At 38.2% G+C, this 23814-nt stretch overlaps 1 protein-coding gene across 10 annotated transcripts in view; it reads left to right on the plus strand.

Moving 5' to 3' along the window:
• The window catches only part of EVC2 (EvC ciliary complex subunit 2), a 76458-nt gene that overhangs the window by 44861 nt on the left and 7783 nt on the right, over positions 1-23814 (plus strand). For 6 of the 10 annotated variants that reach the window (XM_030493330.1, XM_030493333.1, XM_032920090.1 and 3 more), the window contains 7 exons: positions 2140-2299; positions 3959-4419; positions 7449-7653; positions 9193-9315; positions 17047-17274; positions 19466-19680; positions 21133-21220. In XM_030493330.1, the coding sequence (XP_030349190.1) occupies positions 2140-2299; positions 3959-4419; positions 7449-7653; positions 9193-9315; positions 17047-17274; positions 19466-19680; positions 21133-21220 (1480 nt within the window). Of the gene's footprint in view, positions 1-2139; positions 2300-3958; positions 4420-7448; positions 7654-9192; positions 9316-17046; positions 17275-19465; positions 19681-21132; positions 21221-22917; positions 23129-23814 lie in introns of all 10 variants that reach the window. The other 4 variants (XM_030493331.1, XM_030493334.1, XR_003992437.1 and 1 more) reach the window with 3 other exon arrangements.

Consider the following 23814-nt stretch of genomic DNA (forward strand, 5'->3'; position numbering starts at 1 on the left):
CCTACACATTTCCTCAGTGATTAGATGTCTGGTATGCTGAGACCAAGCTCTTTATCATACAGTCTATACTGTCTCATTATCTGTCTCCTTTTATTTTGTGTTTCAGTTCAGAGTCCTTTGGGAACAGGATGTCTTTTAATTCTAATACTGTAATTGTTTTCATACTGTGTTTATATGAAACCAAAAATGAAGATCTCTTGCCAGGATTGATCCTTCTAGTAATTTCCGTAATACTGATTAATATAAGTTGCCACATAAACTTGCATAGACTTCTGTGGTGGTAGGCATTTTGCCCATTATTTTTGTTATCTGGGATCCAAATAAATAGGTAGATGGGTTTTACAGTACTGTGTCACCTACAGTTTGAGCTGTGAATGTACTGGATCTCTAAATAAATCAACAGCCTGAAACTGAAGTAATGTAGACTCCTGTTTTTCCTAAGAATAGGTAGGTATATATCATCTTCCAGTCATTCGGTGTGCATGGCTTTTCTTAAACTTTCATTTGCTGGGTAGTTCCAGCTCATCTATCTTTTTCTATATAGACCCTTTTCACTAGTCTGGACAGGGATTTTAATTGGATGCAGCAAGACTAGGTTTATTTCCTCAGTACAAGACAGGATGAAGGTGTTAAAAATATCTTGGTTATTATCTTGCCTCACTTTGTCACCATAATAAATCTTCCTTTTATTCACTGTTTTGCCTTGGGTTTGATCAAAAAGGGGGGCAAGACTTAGAGTTACCAAATGTGGGCTGGAAACTTGGTGCTGCTGGGATTTTTTTGACATAACACTGAAATATAATATTGATTGCCTCAAGGCAAAAATTACTTTGCCAAAAGATCCAGGAATGATGCTTGGTGCATTGCTTTCAAGGTACTGAGAGGTACTTTAATCCTCTTTGCAGAAGATTAAAAAAATATGATAGCTAAACAGTGGAAAAGCTCTGCAAAGGGAAGCCACCTCTGTTGACATAGCTGTGTGATAAAGCAGACCTGAGTTTCTGTCTAGTACATTCCTTATGTAGAGGATGATGCTTTGTGGCTTGCTGAGATACTTGTGGATACTTGAGCAGTAGGTGGGGTGATGTGAATTCATCTGAATCCAGACTCTGTGTGTAATGTTCGTATCTTCTGAAAAAGGGGATTTAAAAGATAAACCAGAAGTTGTTTGGATAACATTCCAATTTCAGGTCTGGAATTGGTGCTTTCTTCTCAGAGTTCCATGTTGACAATGTTGACATTTTCAGCCTCACATTTTGGAAGTAAGTTCAGCGTGCTTAATATTAGAAATTATAACTCACAAATGTCCAACAGCCTGGTCTGAATTAAGATGTTCTTTCAGTCTTCTGTTGTCTGAGAAAGTTTGGAGAATTTCTGGTGTAAATATAACAGCAGGTAATTCTTGAAATTCAATTTGAGTTTGTGGAGATTGAAGCTTTTCTAACCTAATCTTGCTTACTCTTTGAAATTAAATACTGTAGCAACTGGAGGTAGACCATAGTCTTGAACTTCCAGCTGAAAACACTATGGGTTTAAGACTGAGAATTTGCTCTGTTAGATTATTTTATTTCACTATTATTTTGAAATCTTTATAATTCTGATGATGATGTACATTAATAGGAAATCTGAATAGAAATCTTTTAATGGATATGATTGCTTTGTATCTTTAAAATAATTTTTAATTGTTTTTGCCTGATTAGATTACATCCTTTAAAGAAAAAATTGTTCCTAATGAGGAGAAGGAGTTATAAAAGACATCTAGAATTGCATTCCAGGGACATTAACTGAAAAATGTAAATATTATGAATAATAGATAAGGTTTAAAATATCTCATTTGAATATTGCTTACATTACTGACTTGTAATGGGTTTGCATTTGCCTTCCCTTCCTTACTTTTTCCTGTTCCTTCTTCATACACTTTCATTCTACCTTCAAAAACTGTCTCAATCCTATACTAATCATTGAGATTATCTTTCTGTTATCCACTTGCTTCTTAGATCCCCCCAGGTATCACTGCTGAAAGAACAAGGATCATTCTGTGTATCTACTGTGTTGAGCCTTATTATGATACTAATTGCCTCAAATATCCTTTTCCTCTTAAGAATTTCGGATAACAGGCTTCAAACACTGTTATTACAGAGCAGGTCATCTACCTGAAAGTCAGTTGGGGATGCTGCTGGACCGAGCTGAAGCTGAAATTAATTCTGTTAAACAGAAATTCGATCATGATTTAAAACAAGAAAAGCAAAAGCTTCGCCAGAAACTCATTACCAGGCGAAGGCGGGAAGTGCTGCAAAAGGTAATTTCAGAATATTTATTTTTGCAGGCCTTATCATGAATTAAAAATAGAATGAATTGAAAAATAAAGTGTAGTTCTTACAACAGGGATCAACGCTGCAGGAGAGTGGATGAAAATAAGTGTCCGTTGGTTTTAGCTGTGTGCCACTGTGTGCTGTAGTAATTAATGGTTGTTCTTTTAGAAAAACCTGCAAGAAAGTGATAGAACTGGAGAAACTTGTGAAGCCCCTCTACGTAGTCTAACCTGTGCAAGGAGGTGGTGACAAGCCTCTGTAATGTGCAGCAAGCAAAAGCCAACTGAGGTTCTGGAGCTGGTGGGAGAGATGATGCAGATCTGTGACCGTTGTTTTGTATGGGTTTCCTGGCTATGTGTGACTTGAATGACTTCTATAGCACAGTTAAAATTCAGTGACAAAACAAAACTATCTAAAATATGTTGTACTTGTGGTTGCTTGTGGTAGGACTCATGTCACCTCACCTCAGACATCTAGAAATCAAGGCTAACTCCAAGAGCTCCAAATCAGAGAATCATAGAATGGTTAGGGTTGGAAAGGACCTTAAGATCATCTAGTTCCAATCCCCCTGCCATGGGCAGGGATGCCTCACACAAGACCATGTCGCCCAAGACTTAGTTCAGCCTGGCCTTGAGCACTGCCAGGGATGGAGCATTCACAACTTCTTTGTTCAGTAGAACAGGCTTTGAACAGCCTGTTCTACTGTCTCACCACTCTCACAGTGAAGAACTTCTTCCTTATATCTCACCTGAAGTTCCCCTTAAGTTTAAACACATTACCCCGTGTCCTGTCGCTACAGTCCCTGATGAAGAGTCCCTCTCCAGCATCCTTGTAGGCCCCCTTCAGATCCTGGAAGGCTGCTATGAGGTCTCCACGCAGCCTTCTCTTCTCCAGGCTGAACAGCCCCAAATTTCTTAGTGTCTTTGTATGGGACATGCTCCCAGCCCCCTCATCATCCTCATAATGACTTGCAAGTGATCTGAGATAAATGGAAGGGAGTTGTTATCCAAAGGTCCCTATCTTTCTCTGCCTAAAGGGTGAAGAAAACGTTTTCTTGGATTAAGTGATACTTCTACAGATGGCCAAAGTTAGGTGAGATTGATTTTACCTTTTGCAGGATATGTGTTTCAGTGTTTTCTGCTCAGATACCAGTGCAAGCAGAGACAGCGGGTATAAAGATGGACACTTAACTTGTATTTTTTCACAGTATAGGTAAGGTAGCTTTGGTTTTGCTTTCCAATGAATTTTTTTTTTCCTCCTTCTTCTTTTTCTTACTTGGTATTTGATCCAGATTGACTTCTGGAATGCTGCCAGATCGTTGCAGTTCAGCCAGTTGGGATTATGTCAAACAAATATAGATCATGCATTTGTTTAGGTGTCAGCCCTTCTAATGAACAACAATCCATATTATCACAGGTCTGTGTTAGCCTTTATGTCTAACAGTCTGACATCAACAGGCCTGTTAGATGCACACAAAGCCATCATGTTGAGGGCTAGGTAGGTGTCTGGATTCTAAAAAGCAGTTTCAAGAACACTGAAAAAGCAAAGTATGAAATTTTGCATTGCTATGAAATGCATACTTAAAGAGCTAGAAATTGAGGTGTTCCTTCTCTTAACCTTGTTCTTCCTTTTGGCAAATGAATCAGCAGAAGGAGCATCGGAAGGAGCAGCTGTCACTTGGAGACGCCTTCAAGACTACTAAGGAGGTCACTCACTACCTGGGCCACTGGAAAAATCTTCTGAGTGACCACACCGTTGAATGTGAAGAACTTACTGAAAAGCTTGACAATGAGGCCAGTGAAGAGCTGAAAGAGCTTCTGTTTAGTCTAACAGAGAAAGCTGTTGAAGAGCTTAAACGCGTTCAGTGTGGAGTGTTTGTGCAAGAACTAGTAAAACTCAACGTGCCAAAGATGTTCCTGCTAGAAGCTGTGGAGGAGCATAAAAAAGAGATTGTTGTTAAACGTGAGCAGCTTGAAAGGGAAGAGCATGAAAAGAGTGCAGCCACTGAAGAGCTGCTTCAGCTCACCAGGCAGAAGCTAAGCCAGGAGCTGGAAACAAGCATTTTGGAACAAAAAAAATTAAGGAACTGGGAACAGTCAGTATTCATGCAAGTATCTCTCTGCGCCCTTTTCTTAGTTATTATTGCAAATAGAGATGAACTAGAGTTTTCAGACATGTCGAGGTATGATTCCTAATAGTCAGTTCTATCGGGCACTGGGGAATTGATTTGTTTGCAGGTGCTCAGCCCCTGTGGCACTGGCAGGTGAGCACTGCAGTGGAAATCCTGGGAAACAGCGGTTTTGGAACCAAAAGTATGGAGTGATGTTTTTATACTTGCGTTCACTCTGTGTCAGGTTTCACTTGCACATCTTTCATTATTATTCTCAGTCTGTTCTCAACGGTCCAGCACTTTGGAAATGTCATTTAGTATGTCAGGCTTAATTAGCCCCATGTCCAGGTTCGATATATTCCTTCCAGACACAAGTCAAGCCTTACTCATCGGGTTCGTTTTGAGCTCTGCCACAGTATTTTCACATATTCCATAAATACACAGTGCAGTAGTCTAGCTCTCCAGCTCATGGGCCCCATGCGTCAGACTTGGCCAATCTGGCCTGCTGATAAAAGTGCCCTTGGCACTGAACCCCAAGCCAGAGAGGCATCATGACACAGACAATGTTGTAGAGAGGTTTGCTGGCCCCAGGTGTACTTTATGGCTGTTGCTGCCTGCTCTGACGTGACTGTGGGGAGTTGGGAAGGCAGACAGTGGCTTTGCCACCCTTGGGAGGCTTTGTGCAGAGAGAGACCATGGCTGCAGCCAAGAGTCATTGTGCATGGTGCCTCTCAGACTGGGCAGCAAGGCTGAGAGATCAGCACTGCTCATTAGCATTTCTCCTTAACTTTCAAGTATATTTATGACTAGTTGTTGTGTTGCCTGAATATTTACAGTTCTACATTTCCTATACAATGTCTGTTTAATAGCAGACATTGTTAGAGACATGGGAACATGAAAAAATAGTCTGCTGTCAAAATTGCAGCTTTAGGGGAAGCAACTAGAATAGGGAAACCTATATTAGCCTGTCCGCCCCTAGTATAATACAAACTGAGCATGTGAGATTGAACCAGGGTAGAAAGCATTAGTAGAAGTTTCTCCTTCATACCTTTTTTTAAAAGCAAAGCAGATCTGCATGGGCAGTTTTGTCCAGACAGCATCTTTATAAGTTTGCCTGCTGCAAAATTTAAAATCTTACAATAGAAACATAAAAAGAAATCTTATCCATTACATTTGCTTTGCTAAAGAAGAAAAATCCATTTGTGTTTTCTTCTGGTTCTAGTTTCAAGTGCTTTGTGTTCTATTCAGCATTTACAATACTTTGTTGTAAGCCATTTCAATGTATTTTCTAGCTGTCTGATCTCTTATTTACATTGCTGAGAGCAGACCTGCAGGACCAGGGAAGTAGAGTGTATGACCCAGCAGGTCTTTCCTGTTGCTAACTTACAATTACATGATAATTGTGTTCCAGCCTGCAGTGTTGCCTGTTGTATGCTATCTTTATTACAGCTACAGTAAGACATTTGGGGTTTTTTTCCCAGTAAAACACTGGGAAATATATACAAAAAATGCACAACTGTCCTATCAAAAGCCCCTTAAAATCTGTCACTGTCTTTATGTTCAGTCTGCTGTCTGTCAGTTTTGGTACTTTGATGACAGATGCCAGCTGTCATGTTCATGTTCTTGTCTGCTGTCTCGTTTTCACGAAGAATTATTTTGAATGATAGCTTTTCATTTCTGTTGCTTATCAAAGAGACCATGAGTTAGTCCAAAATAAATATGAAGATCGTTAATGCTTAAAGTCCTTTTTAAAGACAGACATGACAAAACTGATTTTCTGTGTTATTCAGTCTGTATATCTAACTGTATATGTGGATACATAGTGCGGATTAGTTCTGAAAGCCTAAGACAGCATGAGAAGTGGTTAAGTATGCTGTAAATGCTTTTGCTTGGAGTAATACTGCCTTAAAGGAAGTAATCTTTCAAAGATACAAACTTTATGCATTAAAAATGTTTGAATTTAGGATGTAGCTGTACTTTGCTGAATCAGTAGGATTTCTAAACTGAGAAATAATTATATGCTGAAATATTTAATTTTCAATATTTTTCATATATATTGAAGTATGTCAATGAAATTATGAGGTAGTATAGGCCTGTGATATACTGAGTAAAAGCATCAGTCCTGATGGAATGTAGAGTATAATATATTTTTAAAAGAAAACTACTTTTTTTTAAAAAAGTATGTGTTCATGCTTTAAGTACAAGTACATTTCTGAGGAAATAGAGAAAATTTTCAAACAAAAAAGTATCCAGTTTTTTATTGAATACTTTCAGGAAGTATTTCAGTCACAAGATAAGATGATGTATGTAGTTAAGGTTATTTACAACTGGAAGGTGAATTTAGGCTTTAGCATGCTCAGCTAACTTCAGCTTGACCTGAGAATCAGTTCCCCAGACTTCAGTATTGAGAACCTTCCTTCTACAAAATGGGAACTTTGAGTGATTCAAATTACTGCTAAAATATACTCAGTGTTGTTCAGACTGCTGAAAGCTTTTTTACAAAGAGCATCTGGAACCCTTGTGATGGGTGATGGGAGGGGGTGACGGGTATAAGTTTGTAATAAGGAGAGACTTTTTTATTTTATATTTTTCCACTCTCAGTAGTTGTTACTGCTGAGTGCTGGGAAACAACACAGGAAGGCTTTACGGGAAGCTTTTATCACAGTTTCACCCCTATGTTCAGGCGCTGTATTGTCTGTAGAAGTGGAAGGATTCTGTGCGTAGGAAGTGTGCTAAAAATTCTTTATTTACTTTTTGAATATTCAAAAACTGTATCCCCTTGAAAATGAAGTTTTACAGTCCAGGAAGTTCTGTATGCAGAATTTAAAGTATCCTCAAGGATATTTTGAACATACTAAGCAGCTCAGCATGGGATCATTAACTGTTACATGAATAAGACAAAAAGGATTATTATTGTCATGTAAATTATCTGTGTGCGTGTCTCTTACATTTTATGCAGTATTGCTTACATCATTAAACAGCAAAAGGCTATGGCTTTTGTTTTGTTTGATTTTTTTTTTTAACAGGCAGCTTCTAAGTTTACCCCTGTCACTGTCAGAAGAGGAATTGCTTAGAATGAGGCACGAGCTGCATTGCTGCTTCTCTCAGGTGGACAGCAGCTTGGCTTGGCCCAAGATAAGAGCGAGAACCTTGCTTCAGGCTTTCGAGTTGGAGCAGAGGGATGCAGAGGTGCTGAAAGTCGATCAGAATTTAGCAGGGACCAGTAAACAGGTGGGAATGATGTGGGATCAGTGTGGGGAGGTGCGAGGGCTCACGGGTATATCTGCAAGTTGTTGGTCTTGGCTGCATGTTTAGGTCCAGAGCTTCTTCACAGGTGTGACAGCAGTGCACACTTCTGTCTGTGTGGATCAGTGGATCTTAAAGATAATTGTTTGGGCAGCAGTTACACAAATATAGTTTTTTTACATACACCTGCATATTTCTCCTGCTTGCGTGTCCTCCAGCTTTCCCAAGAAGGTGGCATAATTATAAGGAAGCAGACGGGTGGCCAGAAGGGGCTGCATCTGTGAGGGGAGTCCACTGAAATGCCAAAAATTTGGGCAGTGCTGAGCCTGGCTCTGAATATTAGGGATAAGTTGGGTCCTTTACAGGATAGATTGAGATTTTTCTGGCAGCCCCTTCACATTGCTAAATTTGACACTAAATCAAGGAGACATATAGGGAGTTTCTGTAGGGGAATGTTCTGCATTGTCTTCTCCATTTAGGAGAGTAAAGTTCCTGAATTAGCTGGTGTTTCTTAGCAAGAATTTGAGCTTCATTTCCATTTTTTCTTTCCAAAAGAGTTGGGCATATACAGTGGGGTGGGTTTTGTGGTTTGCAGGAGGGGGGTTTGTTGTTCTTTTTGTTTGTTTGTTTCAAATCTAAATATGTAGAAGATGAGGCATACTCACTCAAAGTTAGAAAGACATTCCCAACAAGGAATCTGTCTATAAAATCTAGCAGTTTTTTAACCTAACTCTCTGAGGGGTGTTTAATTCCTTCAGTAAAATGTAAAACCTAAAATCATCAATTATTTTCAGTTCTTTACACTGGGGGGGGGGAAGTATGAATTGTATCTGATAATATCATAAAAAGGAGGATGTTCCCTTGCTTTGTTTTGGTTATGTTTTCTAAACATGTAAACTAACTTGGATTAATTATACTAGGAATTAGCCTGGTTCAAGACCTTAATAATTTCTAATGTACTGAAGAAAGGAGATGACTTTGTAAAGCCTTAAGTTGAACAGATGTTATCATTTCCCCAAGAGTACATTATACTTAGTTGATATTCTTGTAAAGAAATATAAAGGTCAAGAATAATTTGATTACATGGAATGGTGCCCCTTAATACTATCATGGTTCAGTTGTGATTCATATACTGTGTCTTGAAAAACAATGTAGTTCTTAAATTAATATTCTTTGTTCATTTTAACCATGCTGAGGAGACTGTTTGAGTTAAAATCTCTTATTATCACTGCTAAAGCTTGTTAAAAACAAGTCTGTCTGCTAGCATATTTCATGGAAAGGATGAATATATAATTTTACTTTGAAAGAAATTAGAAAAGGAAATTACCAACTTTGTCTGAATGTCTGAAAGGAATCTTCTGAATGAGTAGGGCAGCAACTTCATTTCAGAAATATTTTCTCAGTGAATGTCATCCTTGCCATATGTTTCATTAATTGGTGGATCTGACAGTAATAGCAAGTAATAAGGTTAGTGTCCTCATATACCTTTTACTAATAAATCATTTTGTACTCATCTGCTTACAGCCGCATTCTAAAGTGAAAAAAAATGGATCCAGAAATAGAAATAAGATGGATATTCTGAAGAAATCTTTACAGGACAAAATTTTCATTTACGAAGACTCTGTGAAAGATGAAAATTTGAATAAGGTAAGTGTCATCTACATTACTAAAGTGATCTCTAGTAATTAAAGACTGACAGTTTTCTATCAGTGTGAATAAGAAGCAGATAAAAAGGCATAAGGTGTGGTGGCATGATGCATGCCTCTACTCTTGCCTGCTTTTATAAAGATGTCTATTTCAAGTTTAAGAGATTTGGCTTTGTTTTAGTTTTTCCACCTTAGTTACAGAACTGATTTCATGTGTCACCCTTTTTTCTTCCAGTAGTTCTGGGACTTGGCACATGCCTGACTGCATGATTCCCCGAGATACTGTGGCTTTCTTAGTTAGGCTTTCAAAACATGGAAGGTGCTTCACTGCATACTTCAGTTGAGCAAGATTTAGTTCTTGAATGTCTCGTAATGCTACTGAAAATCCTGAAATGGATTCTTAGATCAACCTCTTGGGTAGCGGCTGAGTTTATTTGTACAGAGCTTATTGAAAGAGAGCCTTGATTCTGGTGAGTATCTTCTAAAAGGCTCACTAGCCGCAGTGTATCATTAATCCTTAAGGAATGAGTGGCCCAATGCCAATATGGGATTTTGGAAGATTTTTCCTTCTCTGCCAGCAGATGTTCCATGAGGTCTTGTTTGTGTTCTTTAACCTTTCTCTCCTCCTATTTTCGTCTTGTAAAATATGGGTAATACTATATATGTATATTGGGGGAATAACTGTGTTGGACATAGGTGGTGCACAGCTATAAGAACTATGCAGAACAAGCAGGTGGCACTGGTGGTTAAAACTGGTAGATGAAAAGTAGTTTTACAAATGATTGCAGTATCAATTTTAGTACCAATATGGACAAAAATCTGGTTCTATACCTCTTTCCTGTGCTTTTTATATCCTAACCTCCAAAATTTAGATTATTTTAATTTTGTAACAGAAAGAACTGAATACTTACTTGGTATGAATTTTGCCTTACCTTTTTGTTAGAATCTTGTTTTAAAAATGGAAAGTTAGCTTCTCTAAGCCTCATTGTTTTGGTTTTATAAACACCACCTGGCATACCTGTTGTTTGCATTGTATGGCTGCACATTAGTTACAAAAAGCCAAATGCTTTGGGCTTTTCCTAGTAAGGAAGCTAAACTATTAAGGAAAATCATCAGTTCACACTTTCTCGTTAGGACACAGAAGTATTGCAATTAACCTTATGTTGATCACAGAAGCAGAGTTTCTTTTTTTTGCTGTTAGAGTTTGTTACCTCATTCCTCATTTAGAATCTTAACACTTCTAAATTTTGCATTAATATGAACACTTCTATCATCTTCCTCAAAATTAACCATCTGAAGTTGCACAGCCAATTCAAGGCAGGGAAGAGGAACAATGAAGCAGTACAGCTCTGCTCTATTTCCCTTGCCTTCACTGCTGCAGACTTCATATGGTGTTGTGAGTTCTATCTCGTTATAGGGTGACTGTAAAATGGTTTCCAGCTAGTGCTTATGAAAGCAGCAGCAGGATGTGTTTTATAATACTGTAAAATCGGCACAGCAGAGAAAAACAACTCATAGGCAAGAGGTAGTGAGCTGGGAGGCCATGGCAGGAAGTTTGATGCCTAGTCTTGGAGCACCTGAGAGTATCATTGACCTCCCTGTGAAAATCTTCAAAAACAGACTTTATCTACTTCTTTTGTGTTTTATAGCTGTTTTGAGCTGTCTTATGCATGAGGAAGTAGATCTTCCTTTCTGAAATAGCAGTTAACTTATCTCAGAAGAAACAGAGTGGTAAAAATACTGACATTCATAGAAACACAGAATCATAGAATGGTTTGGCTTGGAAGGGGCCTTAAAGCTCATTTAGTTCCAACCCCCTGCCATAGACCAGGTTGCTCAAAACCTCATTCTTTAGTCTATTTTCCCTGCTGGGCTTAAAAAACCCAATAATAATATTTGCTTGAGAAATGTCTTAAGGTTGCAGGTAAACAAGTATATTTTCAGATTATTCTCTTGATTTATAGTATTTAGGACTGAGACAACACTAGTTAGCAATTAGTCTGAATTAAATATGGAATTTAAAAGTCAATGTTTTCAAGCAATGGACTATTCATAGTGCATTTACAGCACTGGCAATTTTTTGTGTAGGTTGGATGTTTCAGGTGGAATAAGCAGTAAATGTTCAGACCTGTGAAAGTGGATTCATCATCACCAAAGTAGTCCGACACTGTATGTCAAATAGGATGATGTCAATCAGTATTTTACAGTCCTCTGGTATAATAAAAGGCTTCAATAATGGCCAGGGGATATTAGTTTATAACTAGTTTGTAATTTAGTTTGTAATCAATATTTGATCCAGCTTCTATTGAAGTTGCCTTCTATGTCACACTGAAGTCACATCTACTTGCAAGCTTTGGTTTTCATAAGTGTATTTCTCTTTGCAGACTTGTGATTTCAAAGCTGACAGGAAACAGAAGAAACTCAGGTGGCTAGAGGTGGATAGTAGTAGCAGTTGAATAATGCAACATTTTATTTGCTTAAGAGCAGTTACTTTACTGTATGATGTTGAATAGATGCTGAATGATAAAGCTGAACATCATTCCCATAGAATCATAGAATAGTTTGGGTTGGAAGGGACCTTTAAAGGTCATCTAGTCCAACCCCCCTGCAGTGAGCAGGGACATCATCAGATCAAGTTGTTCAGAGGCCTGTCCAACCTGAGCTTGAATGTTTCCAGGGATGGGTCATCTGCCACTTCTCTAGGAAACCTGTTCCAGTGCTTCAACATCCTTATCATAAAATAATGTCTTCCTTATATCCTCTTTCAGTTTAAAACCATTACCCCTTGTCCTATCACAACAAAAAAGTTTGACTCCATCTTTCTTATAAGCCCACTTTAAGTACTGAAAGGCTTCAATAAGGACTCCCTGGAGCCTTCTCTTCTCCAGGCTGAACAATCCCGACTCTCAGCCTTTCTTCAAATCCCTTGTATTTGGGCATGGTTAACATATGGCTTCATACATAGCAATATGCAAATAGTGTTTAGTTTTGCAGTTTGGACCATAAATCTTATGATTCATGGAATATACTGAACATCTATAAATTCCCTGTTACTTGAAGTGGTTGACAAAAGTATAAGTGTTTCTTTCATCAGTGGCATTTCTCTTTCCTCTTAATTTAGCTGCAATTAAAATACACATTTTGTGTCTCCTTATAAGTGAACTTGAGTTGTCAAACTGCATTACCATCCTTATTCATTATTCATTTTAATGGGTTCAAACTTACACTAAAGGTGATCACTCGTTTACTCATTCATGTATTCATTATTCATTCATCTATCCCCAGATTTCAAATATGTATAATTCATTTAGATTCCTTGTGTCTGAAACCGAGCCTCCTGTGAAGAAGCTTAAACTGAAGCTGAACTTTAAATTCAGTCTTGTGCACACACCTGTCAAAACATTTCTGTGTAATTTTCTTTTCCACATTTTAGAGGTTTGTAGCACTTCCTGTTCCTAAACGACAAAGGCAGCCTTCAGATATTACTTACTAATTTTCTGTCATATAAAACAAATCATACCTCAAGCATATATTTTCCCCTTTTGGGAGATCTTGTAAAAGTGTGTGTATTTTGGCAGGCAGTGTCTTAGACATATAAATAAAAGCTGGAAGAAAAGAAGGATGAGCTCTTGGCGTGTGTATATGTTGTCACAACTCATTCAAGCTAGTAGTGTTGCAATATTTCTGTTAGTTAAGAGGCTGCCATAATACATCAAATAGTGAGCATCACATAGACTCTAAAGCATTAGTCTTTTGGAAACTTGTAGTCAGGTAGATCTGCTTGAATTTCCTTCCCCGCTTCAGCCCTTATCCTTGAATAGGTGCTATTGTGATAAAAATAATAATATAAATCATTTAGTCTCTTGCAACAAAAACGTTGGTTGTTCTCATCCATCTTCATTTTCCTGCTTTTAAGTCAAATCAAAATTCAACAATGCTGAAGTTTTGAAAGGTGGCTTATGGCATTAGTTGTCCAACCTGGTTCATTTCTAACATATATTGCCCCTCAAAGTGATGTCTGCTGTAGTGATGAATCTCCCTGATCATCTTACTGGACAGCAGCTGTTGTTAGCAAAGTATTGAGTGGATGGCTGAATCGGATATAAATTCCTTGCCTCCCTCTAGAAGCTATTTCTCCTGGTACCCTCTCTAAGAATCACCTAAGAATGGAACAACTTTCACTGCTGAAAAGAGGGGTGGAGGCAAGTAAATGGAAACTTCACAACTGAGACCTTAAAAAATTGGGCAGTCAGACAATACAGCTCTGAAAATTGACAGCTTTTGAGAACATTGTCTTGTGTCACAGTGATCGGTAGTGTAACAATTCAACGTGCCTTTCAGAACAAAAACGTGAGTCTTGTTTGTGCACAGGCTTTTGAAGAAAAAAATTTTTTTAAACTATTTTAATTTTTGTTTTAAATATTTGCCTTGTCTCTCAGGTGTGGAATAGTCTTACTTCTAGGCCTTAGTCTTACGTCACTGGCTTATAAGAATATGTTGAAATAACACTTTGGATTTTGAAAATCATAGAATGGTTTGGGTTGGAAAGGACGTTAAGATCATCTAGTTCCAACCCCCCTGCCATGGGCAGGAACACCTCGCTCTAGACCATAAACCAAAACAAACTAACAAACAAATTCCACAAAAACCCCTGAGTTAGGGTGGGATTGGCTGTCTTGTGCAATCTACATTGAAGTCGTGACTTGTAGGATGTTCTGCAGAAGTATTTATCTTTGATTTCCAGTCAGTGCTGCCAGAGTACAGTGTACACCTTGAATGCCTGTCGACTACTGCACTGTAAGTTTAAATGGGAGATGCTAAAGTTACTTGCTTTTCACTAAAAGCAAGTTTTGTTTTCAAGAAAACAAAAGGCCCCGAATTCTCATTAATAGGTTTCTTGCCTTCCTGCAAAGAATGTAGAAGATATGCATAAAAATATTATCATCATCATCATTTAATATTACTGACTTTTTTTCCTACTGAGAATTGAAACATAGAAACAAACAATGGTTATTTGGGTTCTTTTTGAACAAGTACTGGAAAGCATCTCAGCTCTTTTCCCATGAACTCCCAATTTTGGCCATCTCTTTCACTTTTCACTGTAAATCTCTGCCTAACATGTTCAAAAATAACAGCTTAGTGTTCAGCATTTTGGTTACTGTATTTCTAGTATGATCTCTGGGTTGAATTCTCCTCCTACCTCAAAAATCCCATCTGTTTATTTGTAACACATATGCTTACTTATTATTCAGTGTCACATGTTATTCAAGATCAATTTGTTAGATCAGCAGTAATGCTGAATGACAATGACTGTCTTTTATGATGGAGATTTGTTAAAAATATGAAGAAAATGAATCTTGCCTCCACTTTGTGTCTGTACAATGATTACTCTTGTCTTGTAATTGGTTTAATTCACATTAGTGGGAAATATTTCCTGAAGGTTACCTTCCATTTCTTGCGTTCAAGGACATTCCAGATGATGTAATGGAGACTTTGGGGAATATTACATGGGCATGAGACTATCACACGTATATTTGGTTCCAAATCACATTTTAAATTTAGCTCTATCTACTGGATAATAGAATTTGTACAGTACATAATGGCTTTTAGCAGGTCTCTAAGCAAAATTTCCAGAGAAAATTCATGGACATCATGTTACATATTTATCATCTTAGGGGTCTAAAAACTTGGTGGAAGTATCCTTAAATGCTCCTTTAAAGCTGATCATTAATGGAGTCAATAATGTACTGATTAGCATGAACAGAAAGCTAATAAGGTTTTAATGTCTTAAATACATACCATCTCTATTTGTGCAAAGATACTCTGAGGGGCAAAATCAGGTCTCGTGCCAATGGGAAGTCATACAGTGTCTAAAGACTCCAGTTGATCTGTTACAGTGTTGTAGTTCATGCTTGCAGGTCTTTATTATTATTATTTTATTGACTTATAAAACCATAGGTAGGTTAAGTCTACATATATAAAGGTATACCACAGGATGCCTACCATGCTAAGATACTAACTATGTAGGTATCTCAATTAAATACAGATGTTCTGTATTTAAAGAACAGATCTCTGCCTGTTCTTTAAGACAGGGCCCAAACTTCATGAGATAAATACTTTTCCATAGAATGCAAATGTGAGTATCTGTGCTCAGGTGCCACAGTGACAGTAAACTTGTTACTTGAGCACTGCTGTTAAAATACGTAATACTGGAAACTTCTGAAAATACTGATTTCTGAGAACTTGTATGCTGTGAAATCTATCAGATTAGATTTATCAGGACCAAAAGAGAATTCAGAGGTGGAGTGAGGAAAAACCTGCACCCTAATACCCAGCAGTGTATAGATGGGCTGTTTCTGTGCTTAACTTTATTCTAAGTCCAGTGTGAAGGGCTGCAGTTGATACCAACACCAGATAGTGGAGTTGGAGGTCTCATAGAATCATAGAATGGTTTGGGTTGGAAGGGACCTTAAAGCTCATCTAGTTCCAACCCCCTGCCATGGGCAGGGACACCTTCCACTAGACCAGGTTGCTCAAAGCCCCCGTCAGACCAGGCCTTGAACACTGCCAGAGGTGGGGCAGCCACAACTTCTCTGGGCAACCTGTTCCAGTGGTTGGATGTGCTTTCTCTCTCTGTGTCTTCTCTCTCTTACAGCCCAACTTTTGGGCCCATGTGGATAATACAGGGAGAGAGAATAAAATGAAACTGATAATTATTTCCTGTCTTTGAGGATTCAGCTACCCAAATATTAGATATGCAGCAATGTCTACCTAGACATCCATACCTATATGACACTGGAAACACATTTTGTAGCATACAAAATATAGAGAGAAGTATCTTTGCCCTTTCTGTGACTTAGAATGACAAGCTTAGATGGAAGCATGTAAAGAGAGTAGTTGCAGCTGACTGCAATCCCCACTGTCCTGCAGAAAAATGGTCACAGTGGCAATATCACTGACTGTGAATGTCAGTGCTATAGCATGGAGAGCTCATCAATCACATTGCATTTGATCATGTGCTTGCATGTGCTGTATTTGCCTTTCACCCTTGGATAGTTTCTGTGGATGTCCCATCAGATGTGTGGCAGCAAAAGAGTTATTGCGTTAAATCATTTTGATTTAATCCTGTTTGATGTCCATTCAATCCAGTTTTAAACTTGTTTGAAATCCATTGCTTTTGATTTACAGTATAACTTCATTTTACATAAGAAGATTTTTGGTTATTTGTTTAAAGAATAGTAGGTTGAGTTTCATTGGTCAGTATTACCTGACACTTGCCAATTTGATAGTAATTACAGTCTTTCTATAAATTTTGTATTTTTGCTAAAAAAGAGATGTATTTTATCTTCCCATTTAACCAACCACATAGGTAAGAATAGGTTTATTTGTATTTTTAATTTTTACTTATGTTAAAAATTATATAGACCCTCTATTTTAGGTTAGCATTTAATGTTAAAGTTGTGACTACCCTAAAACAAAGCCTGGTCTCTTTGAAATATCCGACCTTACTGTAATATTTTTTTGATCACTTAAATGCAGTAAAAGCTTGGGATTTAATATCAAAAGCACTTTTGAAAACTATGTATTATATTGTAAGATAACAGAATTGATTTCTTCAGTGCTTTAATCCTGCTTGTTAATTACAGAGTAATAAAACCATGGGCATGTGTGATGAGGTTTTCGTGAGGTTTTCTGTTAATCTTGTTATCTTTTGTGCTTTGGTATTTTTTAGATTAAGTGCGAGTTGCTTCTTGAGAAAGAGTGTCAGCTGCGCGATCTGGAAAATAAACTCGGAGAGTATATTGCTTCTTTAGCCTTTCAAAAGACTGTTAAAAAATCCAAAATGTTGGAGCTGTGTACTGCTATCATAAGTGTGCAAGCTTTGCTCTTTGAACAACTGAGCATGTCAAAAACCCTATCAAAATTGGAATGTATTCAGATTTTAGAAGCACACAATCCTGTAAGTAATAAAGTCGTGAAAAGGAAAAATTCCTCTTAGGAGACAGCAACTATCATGCTAGCTTAGTTGACTTTGATTTCGCTGTGCTGATTTGTAGCTCCTGGTGGTCCAGTCTTTAATTTCTGTGATTATGTGCTTTAGTGCACTCAGTTAAAGGAATAGGAGAAGAAAAGTAGTAGAGCCAGGAAAGATTGTGTATCATTATGATTTATTTTTATTGTAATTGCATCCAGAGATTACAGTCAGAGCTGTATTTTGGTGGCTAATTATTAATAAAGTTTTATTGATTGCAAGGAAGATAGTTGGGAAGTGATTGTGAGTCATGACTGAGGTAGTGTGTAAATTGTCATGACTTTGTTACAAAGTTGTCCATATTATAGTGCTGTCCTTATGGTAAAATCCATAACCACATGATATGCTTCAGTCATTGAGTTTTTAAAGATTATATATGCAGCTTCCTACCTGTCTATATCTCCCTCCAAGCACACTCACACAGTTTAAATAGTAGAAACTTTCGAAAGGCCTCCTTCCTTCATCGTATTTATTACATATTTGGTGTGTGCCAGTTTTCTAATCCTTTTTTAATACTTCAGTGCTCTGTATTCATAAGGATTTTTTTTTTTTTTTACATCTGCTATTTGCAATCATCTGAGTGAGGCTTGCAAGAGCACTGGACTAGAACCAACAAAATGGGTTTTTAAGAGCAAAACCTCTTTGCTAGAGGGCATCATTAGACAGCTATTGCTGTGAAAACTCCTGGTTAAACTTTAATGCTGTCATCTCTACAGAGTTTCTCTTTGCCTGGCAGTTAGAATGCTTATATTCTTCCAGCTTTGCTTAAATTTGTATTAAATCTGTAGGAAATAGTGAAATTCTATGTAGACAGAGTATTAAAAAATCATTTAATCTGGAGTTATTGCCTTTTATGTGGTAACTGTAAGGGGACTCTTGAAAGAGATTGCTTTTAAGTTGTCTGTCCTTGAACAGACGAAGAAAAAAGACTGAAGGAGGGAGAGAAGAGAGACCTAGAGTAGCTAACACTGGGTTCTTTATCCAATGTGCATGAACTGAGTTGAGCCCTATTTTGGAAGAAAAATTTTAGGCATTGTTTAAAGAACCTGTTAGGCTTGGTTTGCAGGCACTGTTTCCTGGTGATGAAACCTCTCTTGTCTTGTAGTGGGACAACTCCTTTGTCCCGCTAGCTGGCAAATTTTAACTCCTATTGCTTTAAAACAAATAGATTACAGAGGATGCCCTAATGCTGACAACATCAGTGACAGTTTTGCCAGTCAGTGAAACAAACATGTCTGGCTATATGTGAGTTTTTTTCACCCCCTTAGAGATAATAAGTTAAATAACTAGTTTTGGTGTTGGAACTAAGGTCCAATGTCAAATCTTGCTGACCAGAAGCAGACACTTACTGAAAGATGCTGTGCTCCAGTGAGTCTGTAGTCTGAATACAGCTGATGGAGTGGAGGAATAGATCAAAATCAGCATTTTCTCCAAGATACAGGTTGAGAAGTAGGGCACTGAGATACTGAGAAACTTAGAGGTCAGACAACAGTGACATTGAAAAACTGGACTATGAAACTTCCCTTCTGATGTCTAGTTTGACTCTTTGACCAAAGAAAGATCTTTGTCATGAGGGATAAAGTCGACTTAAGACTTTGGGGTTTAAGCCAAAGAGCATTGTATTTCAACCCTCATTTTATCACACTAAATGTGAATGTTTGTCTTTTCACTTCAGACCTCATTGATATTAGCTGTTGATTCAGTATAGCTAAATCTACTTTAGATTTAACTCAGACTGAGTTTCTCAAGCTGTTTCAGAGGCTTTATGCAGCTTATAGATGAATTCTAATGGTGCCATTCTTTTGTTTGGATCTCAGCCATGCTGGTAGTGTGCTTTCTAGATGTCCTCTACAGTAGACGGTTTCAGAGAGCACTGACCTTAAACACAACGAAAATTGACTTGTATCTTTTGGCATTGTTCTGATATTCATAGTCTGCAAGTCATGTTTACTGAAGCCATGCAATGAATTTGGAAGTGTAATGATTGCAAGTGGCTGGGTAGAATGAGAAATGAATAATATCAGAAACTCTGATACCATCTTTTTTCTTGTCTCCAAATGAAATTTGTTCTTCCAAGTTAAATTATGACTTTTTATCATTATGTGTTTTCAACCTCTAGGAGATTGAAGAACTTGACAGGAAGCTGGAGTATGAGATGTTGCATAAGGAGTCAGCTCAGCAGCAGCAGCATCTAATGAGTAGGCAGAGGTGTACTCTGGATGGATTGGGACTTTCAAATGAAGCTGTGGAAACAAATGCAGACAGACAGGTGACAGTTCTGCTAAGACAGGCTATGAACAAATGTGGGCAATTTATAAATCTGCATCAGCAAAGGTAAGTTCTTTGGTCTCAGGGTCTACTGAGTTACTGAGGTCCTTATAGACCATAAGATATCACGAACAGCAGGCTAAATGTTCTGCTGTTGAGGAGGGACTATACATGTGTTTGAACAGTGCATTTTTGTGATGTGGCCCAGAGCATAACTGAGGAGTCTTGGGAATTGAAATAAGAAACATGAAATAGTAATTACCTGGTTGCATATAGATTGTGCTGTGTTGCATGGCAATCATCATTTCTTGATGGAGACAGTGGAAAAATAATAATACTGCTTAGCAGCAAGGAGGAAAAGAATTTCAATCCTGTTCCTTTATCTCTCAAGAAGATAGGTAGGGACTTCAATGAAACCTGATCTGCAGGGGTCAGGGGAAGTAGCTGAGATGATTTAAATTAAATTTCCATCTCAACTGTCACACTGTAGACTGAATTCCCTGTCACACAGCCATTTTTGATAGGATATATAAATTCTTCTTCAGAGACAGGCTCAATTTCACTTTTGCCTGGCCAACTTTTGTGTAATGGTATCAGTGACCAAAGAAAAGGTAGATAGAAATACCTGTCTGGTCATGAAGGTTGCCAGTGGGTGATTGGCAAAAATGGGTGATAATGTGCAAAATTGCAAAGTACTGTATTACATTCATTAGGGTTACAGGAGTTAGGTATTACATTTCTGTGTGTATTGCACAGTATTAAAAGCCTACCACATTTCAAGATTCATGTATGATCCTGAGAGGGTGTTTTCCATTACAAAGAGGAATTTCTGTGAAACAATTGATACATTTAAAATGGCTTTGATAGGCTTTGAGTGGGGTTATTGTGCTCCTAAGTCTGTTTCAATTCTGAACATGCTGGAGTTCTGCTCAGCGTAGGTTAATGACTCTTACCTTGCAGAAGTAAAGAGTCACTAGAAGAGCAGATAGGTTACTGGTTTGCGGATACTACTGTAGAGATCTCTCAGTGATGCTTTCAAAGAAACAGCAACTAGTCTTTACTGTTTACCTGAAAACTTAATGGAAGAAACAAGTTTTGTACTTTTCCCGGGTGACATGAGGATGGCTTCATGGTTCAGTCCAGAAACAAAAATAACGCCACTAGTGAGAGAGTTATCTGTTTACTATTATATTCCAGCAACAAAAATCTCCATAACTTGCCATAAACTGTGGTGATGAAATTTAAAGAAGAGGATGGGAACAGGTTGAATCATGTAGCTTTGGAGCCATTCCGGATATGAATTGTGTGTAAGAGCATAGCCTTAGATTCTGCTCTGTTTGTTTGGTGGTTCAGGGAAGAAGGGAAGAGAAGTTGGCTTATTTTAGAAGTTATGCTGCTCACCCAACTTCACTGACAGAAAGGCATGCTTCCTGAATGGATGACTTTCAGATATTGTTTCCTGTAATACAGTCATTGTGCCTGGGAAGATTTCAGTGTTAATTCTGTCTTTCACTTCAGCTTGAGAGATGAGCAATGGAATTGGGTGGTGCTTGAAGATCTCCTGGAAAATATAGAAATGGATGCATTTTTGGCACTTTATAGTCAGGTAAGCATGAAATTGAACAAAGCTTCCAATTTTAAATTAAAGCTGTATCTGAAAGTCAGCTTTTCATCTTTTTTGGGAACTGTTACAGGTGTATTTGGAGTGACTATCTGCTAATAGTGGCTACCAGTTTTGCTGTTAGCTGCCTGTATTATCATTCACTTCAGTTAATTCTGCTTCCAGCCTTTTGAATTTTACTGAGTTATATTTCTTTCTGTCCACTTAAAAATCCTTTCAGGGTGTTCTCCTGTTGCATTTCATTCTGTAGAGAACTAAATTGCCTGAGTTTCTGGTTTAAAGGCAGATTTACAGTCTGATTTTCATGTAATGAGACAAGGGGTTTGTTTAGGTTTTAATCAGTGTTAGGAATCATAGAATCATAGGATAGTTAGGGTTGGAAAGGACTCCAAGTGAGGTCTCAGCAGAGTAGAGGGGCAGGATCACCTCGTTCGACCTGCTGGTCACGCTTCTTTTGATGCAGCCCAGGATACGGTTGGCTTTCTGGGCTGCAAGTGCACACTGAAGCCGGCTCATGTTAAGCTTCTCATCAACCAACACCCCCAAGTCCTTCTCTGCAGGGCTGCTCTGAATCTCTTCTTCGCCCAACCTGTGCCTGGGATTGCCCCTGGTTGTGTTTCAAAACTAAATGATAGAAGGACTGCTAGTTAAGTTTTCTAGTATCATTGCTCATACTGTTTTTTGAAAGAGTGTCACCTCTTCAGGTGATTTGCTGTCTGTTGACTGCCTGTCAGTCCCACAAAAGGCATTAAAAATTAATCACTGCTGTCCCCAGGTTTTATCTGCAGGCCTTGGTTGAGATATGTAGCTGTTGTCAGAAAAGAGACTCAGCGTTGCAGCTTTTTGCATCCAAGCATCTTGCCTCTTGGGAGCAAGCATGGTCGCAGTCACATGAATCATAAATTCAGGGCTTCAGAGGCCAGCAAGCCAAGGGAGGGACCACTTAGACTAAGGCTATTTCAGCTTTTCCTGTGCCTTAGATTGTTTCTGCTCAGTTTTCTGAACTCTTTATCCGCTTCTGAGCTGGATGTCTATTTTAAGTCAGCTGCTCTCATGAAGAGTTGGAGTGAGACTCCTGTATGTTTTATCTGTGTTAGGATGGTCACCTGGAAAGTAGCACATGTTTTCAGACCTGTACTCTGATTTGGGTAAGGAATTTGCATCACAAGCTCTTAAAGTTCACAGGAGAGTGATAATTAATCCCTTCAGTCTCTGCCTCTCATGGAGACACTCGGGCTCCATTCAGAGCAGAGTCCTTTCGTGAGTTCTTCCTTACCTCTGAATATTTGGCAGCCTGATGGCTAAGGCACTGTCCTGGAATGAAAGATCTCATTTTGTGCTAATCAATTAAGTCAGGCAGAGTGGGAATTCAGACTTTGTCTTAACACTTTCCAGAGAAACCTATCCTCTGGGCATAATAATAGAAACAGCAGAAGCACATTCAGGTGTGTCTTGCAGTGTTACATTTGAAGGTGTTTGCTGAGGAGGTCATGACCAGCGTTACCAGCCTTCCATTTTTAAATCCAAGCTGTGTATTGCTGTAGATTTTGGGGGCGTGTGTGATGATGATGATGATTATTATTATTTTCTTATTATTTTTTTCCTCTTTGATTTCCCCTCACCTCCTGTTGCAACTGTTCTTTTTTTTTCAAACTGGCTTGCTATCCTGTTGGCCTTGACAGTTTGGGATATTGTAAGCGGATATGGCTGTCAGGAGTTGCTGAATTCTGTTCCAGCCTTCAGTTCCTTCTCACTGTTTTCTGCCCCCCATGGCCTACTCTGCATAGAGCTCCTAATACTTCATTGGGATTTCACAGCATTCTGCTGACACTGCTAAAAATTTCTGCTGCAGGCCTTTGCTAGGGTGCTTATGATGTAAATATTCATATGATGGTGAGTTTTAATCTTTATTTCCTTATAACTTTAAATTTTATATGTATTTATTTATGCTTCTTTAAAATAACTTGCATAAAATGGTCATCCACTATTTTCATTGTTCATACAGTTGTGGAATGGTGACGTGGGCAGTGACAGCTATAACACTTTTCAGAGGCAATATTAAATTATAGGCTTTTTTTTGCCCATGTCTAATGTCGAATACCTCAAGATTTTAGAACGTTTTGTCTTTTTTTCTGTAAAACAGTTATGGAGGCTTGTGTGAATATTTTACTGAAACATACAGTGCTTCAGGTACATGTTGAATATGATAAATATAAGTTAAGTCTTTGATAAAATAAACTCCATTCCACATCAGTAGAAAATAAACATTGTAACAGATAGAAAAATTGAAAATGCTTTGAAAGCTCCTTTGGGATTTGCTGATCTTTCTCTTTATTAACAACCTTTATTATTATTTCTCTTTATCGTATGAAGACAGGCTGAGAGAGTTGGGGCTGTTCAGCCTGGAGAAGAGAAGGCTGCGTGGAGACCTCATAGCAGCCTTCCAGTATCTGAAGGGGGCCTATAAGGATGCTGGGGAGGGACTCTTCCTTAGGGACTGTAGTGGTAGGACAAGGGGTAATGGGTTCAAGCTTAAACAGGAGAAGTTTAGATTAGATATAAGGAAGAAGTTCTTTACA

Source organism: Strigops habroptila, chromosome 7, assembly GCF_004027225.2.
Source record: "Strigops habroptila isolate Jane chromosome 7, bStrHab1.2.pri, whole genome shotgun sequence".
Taxonomy (NCBI): domain Eukaryota; kingdom Metazoa; phylum Chordata; class Aves; order Psittaciformes; family Psittacidae; genus Strigops; species Strigops habroptila.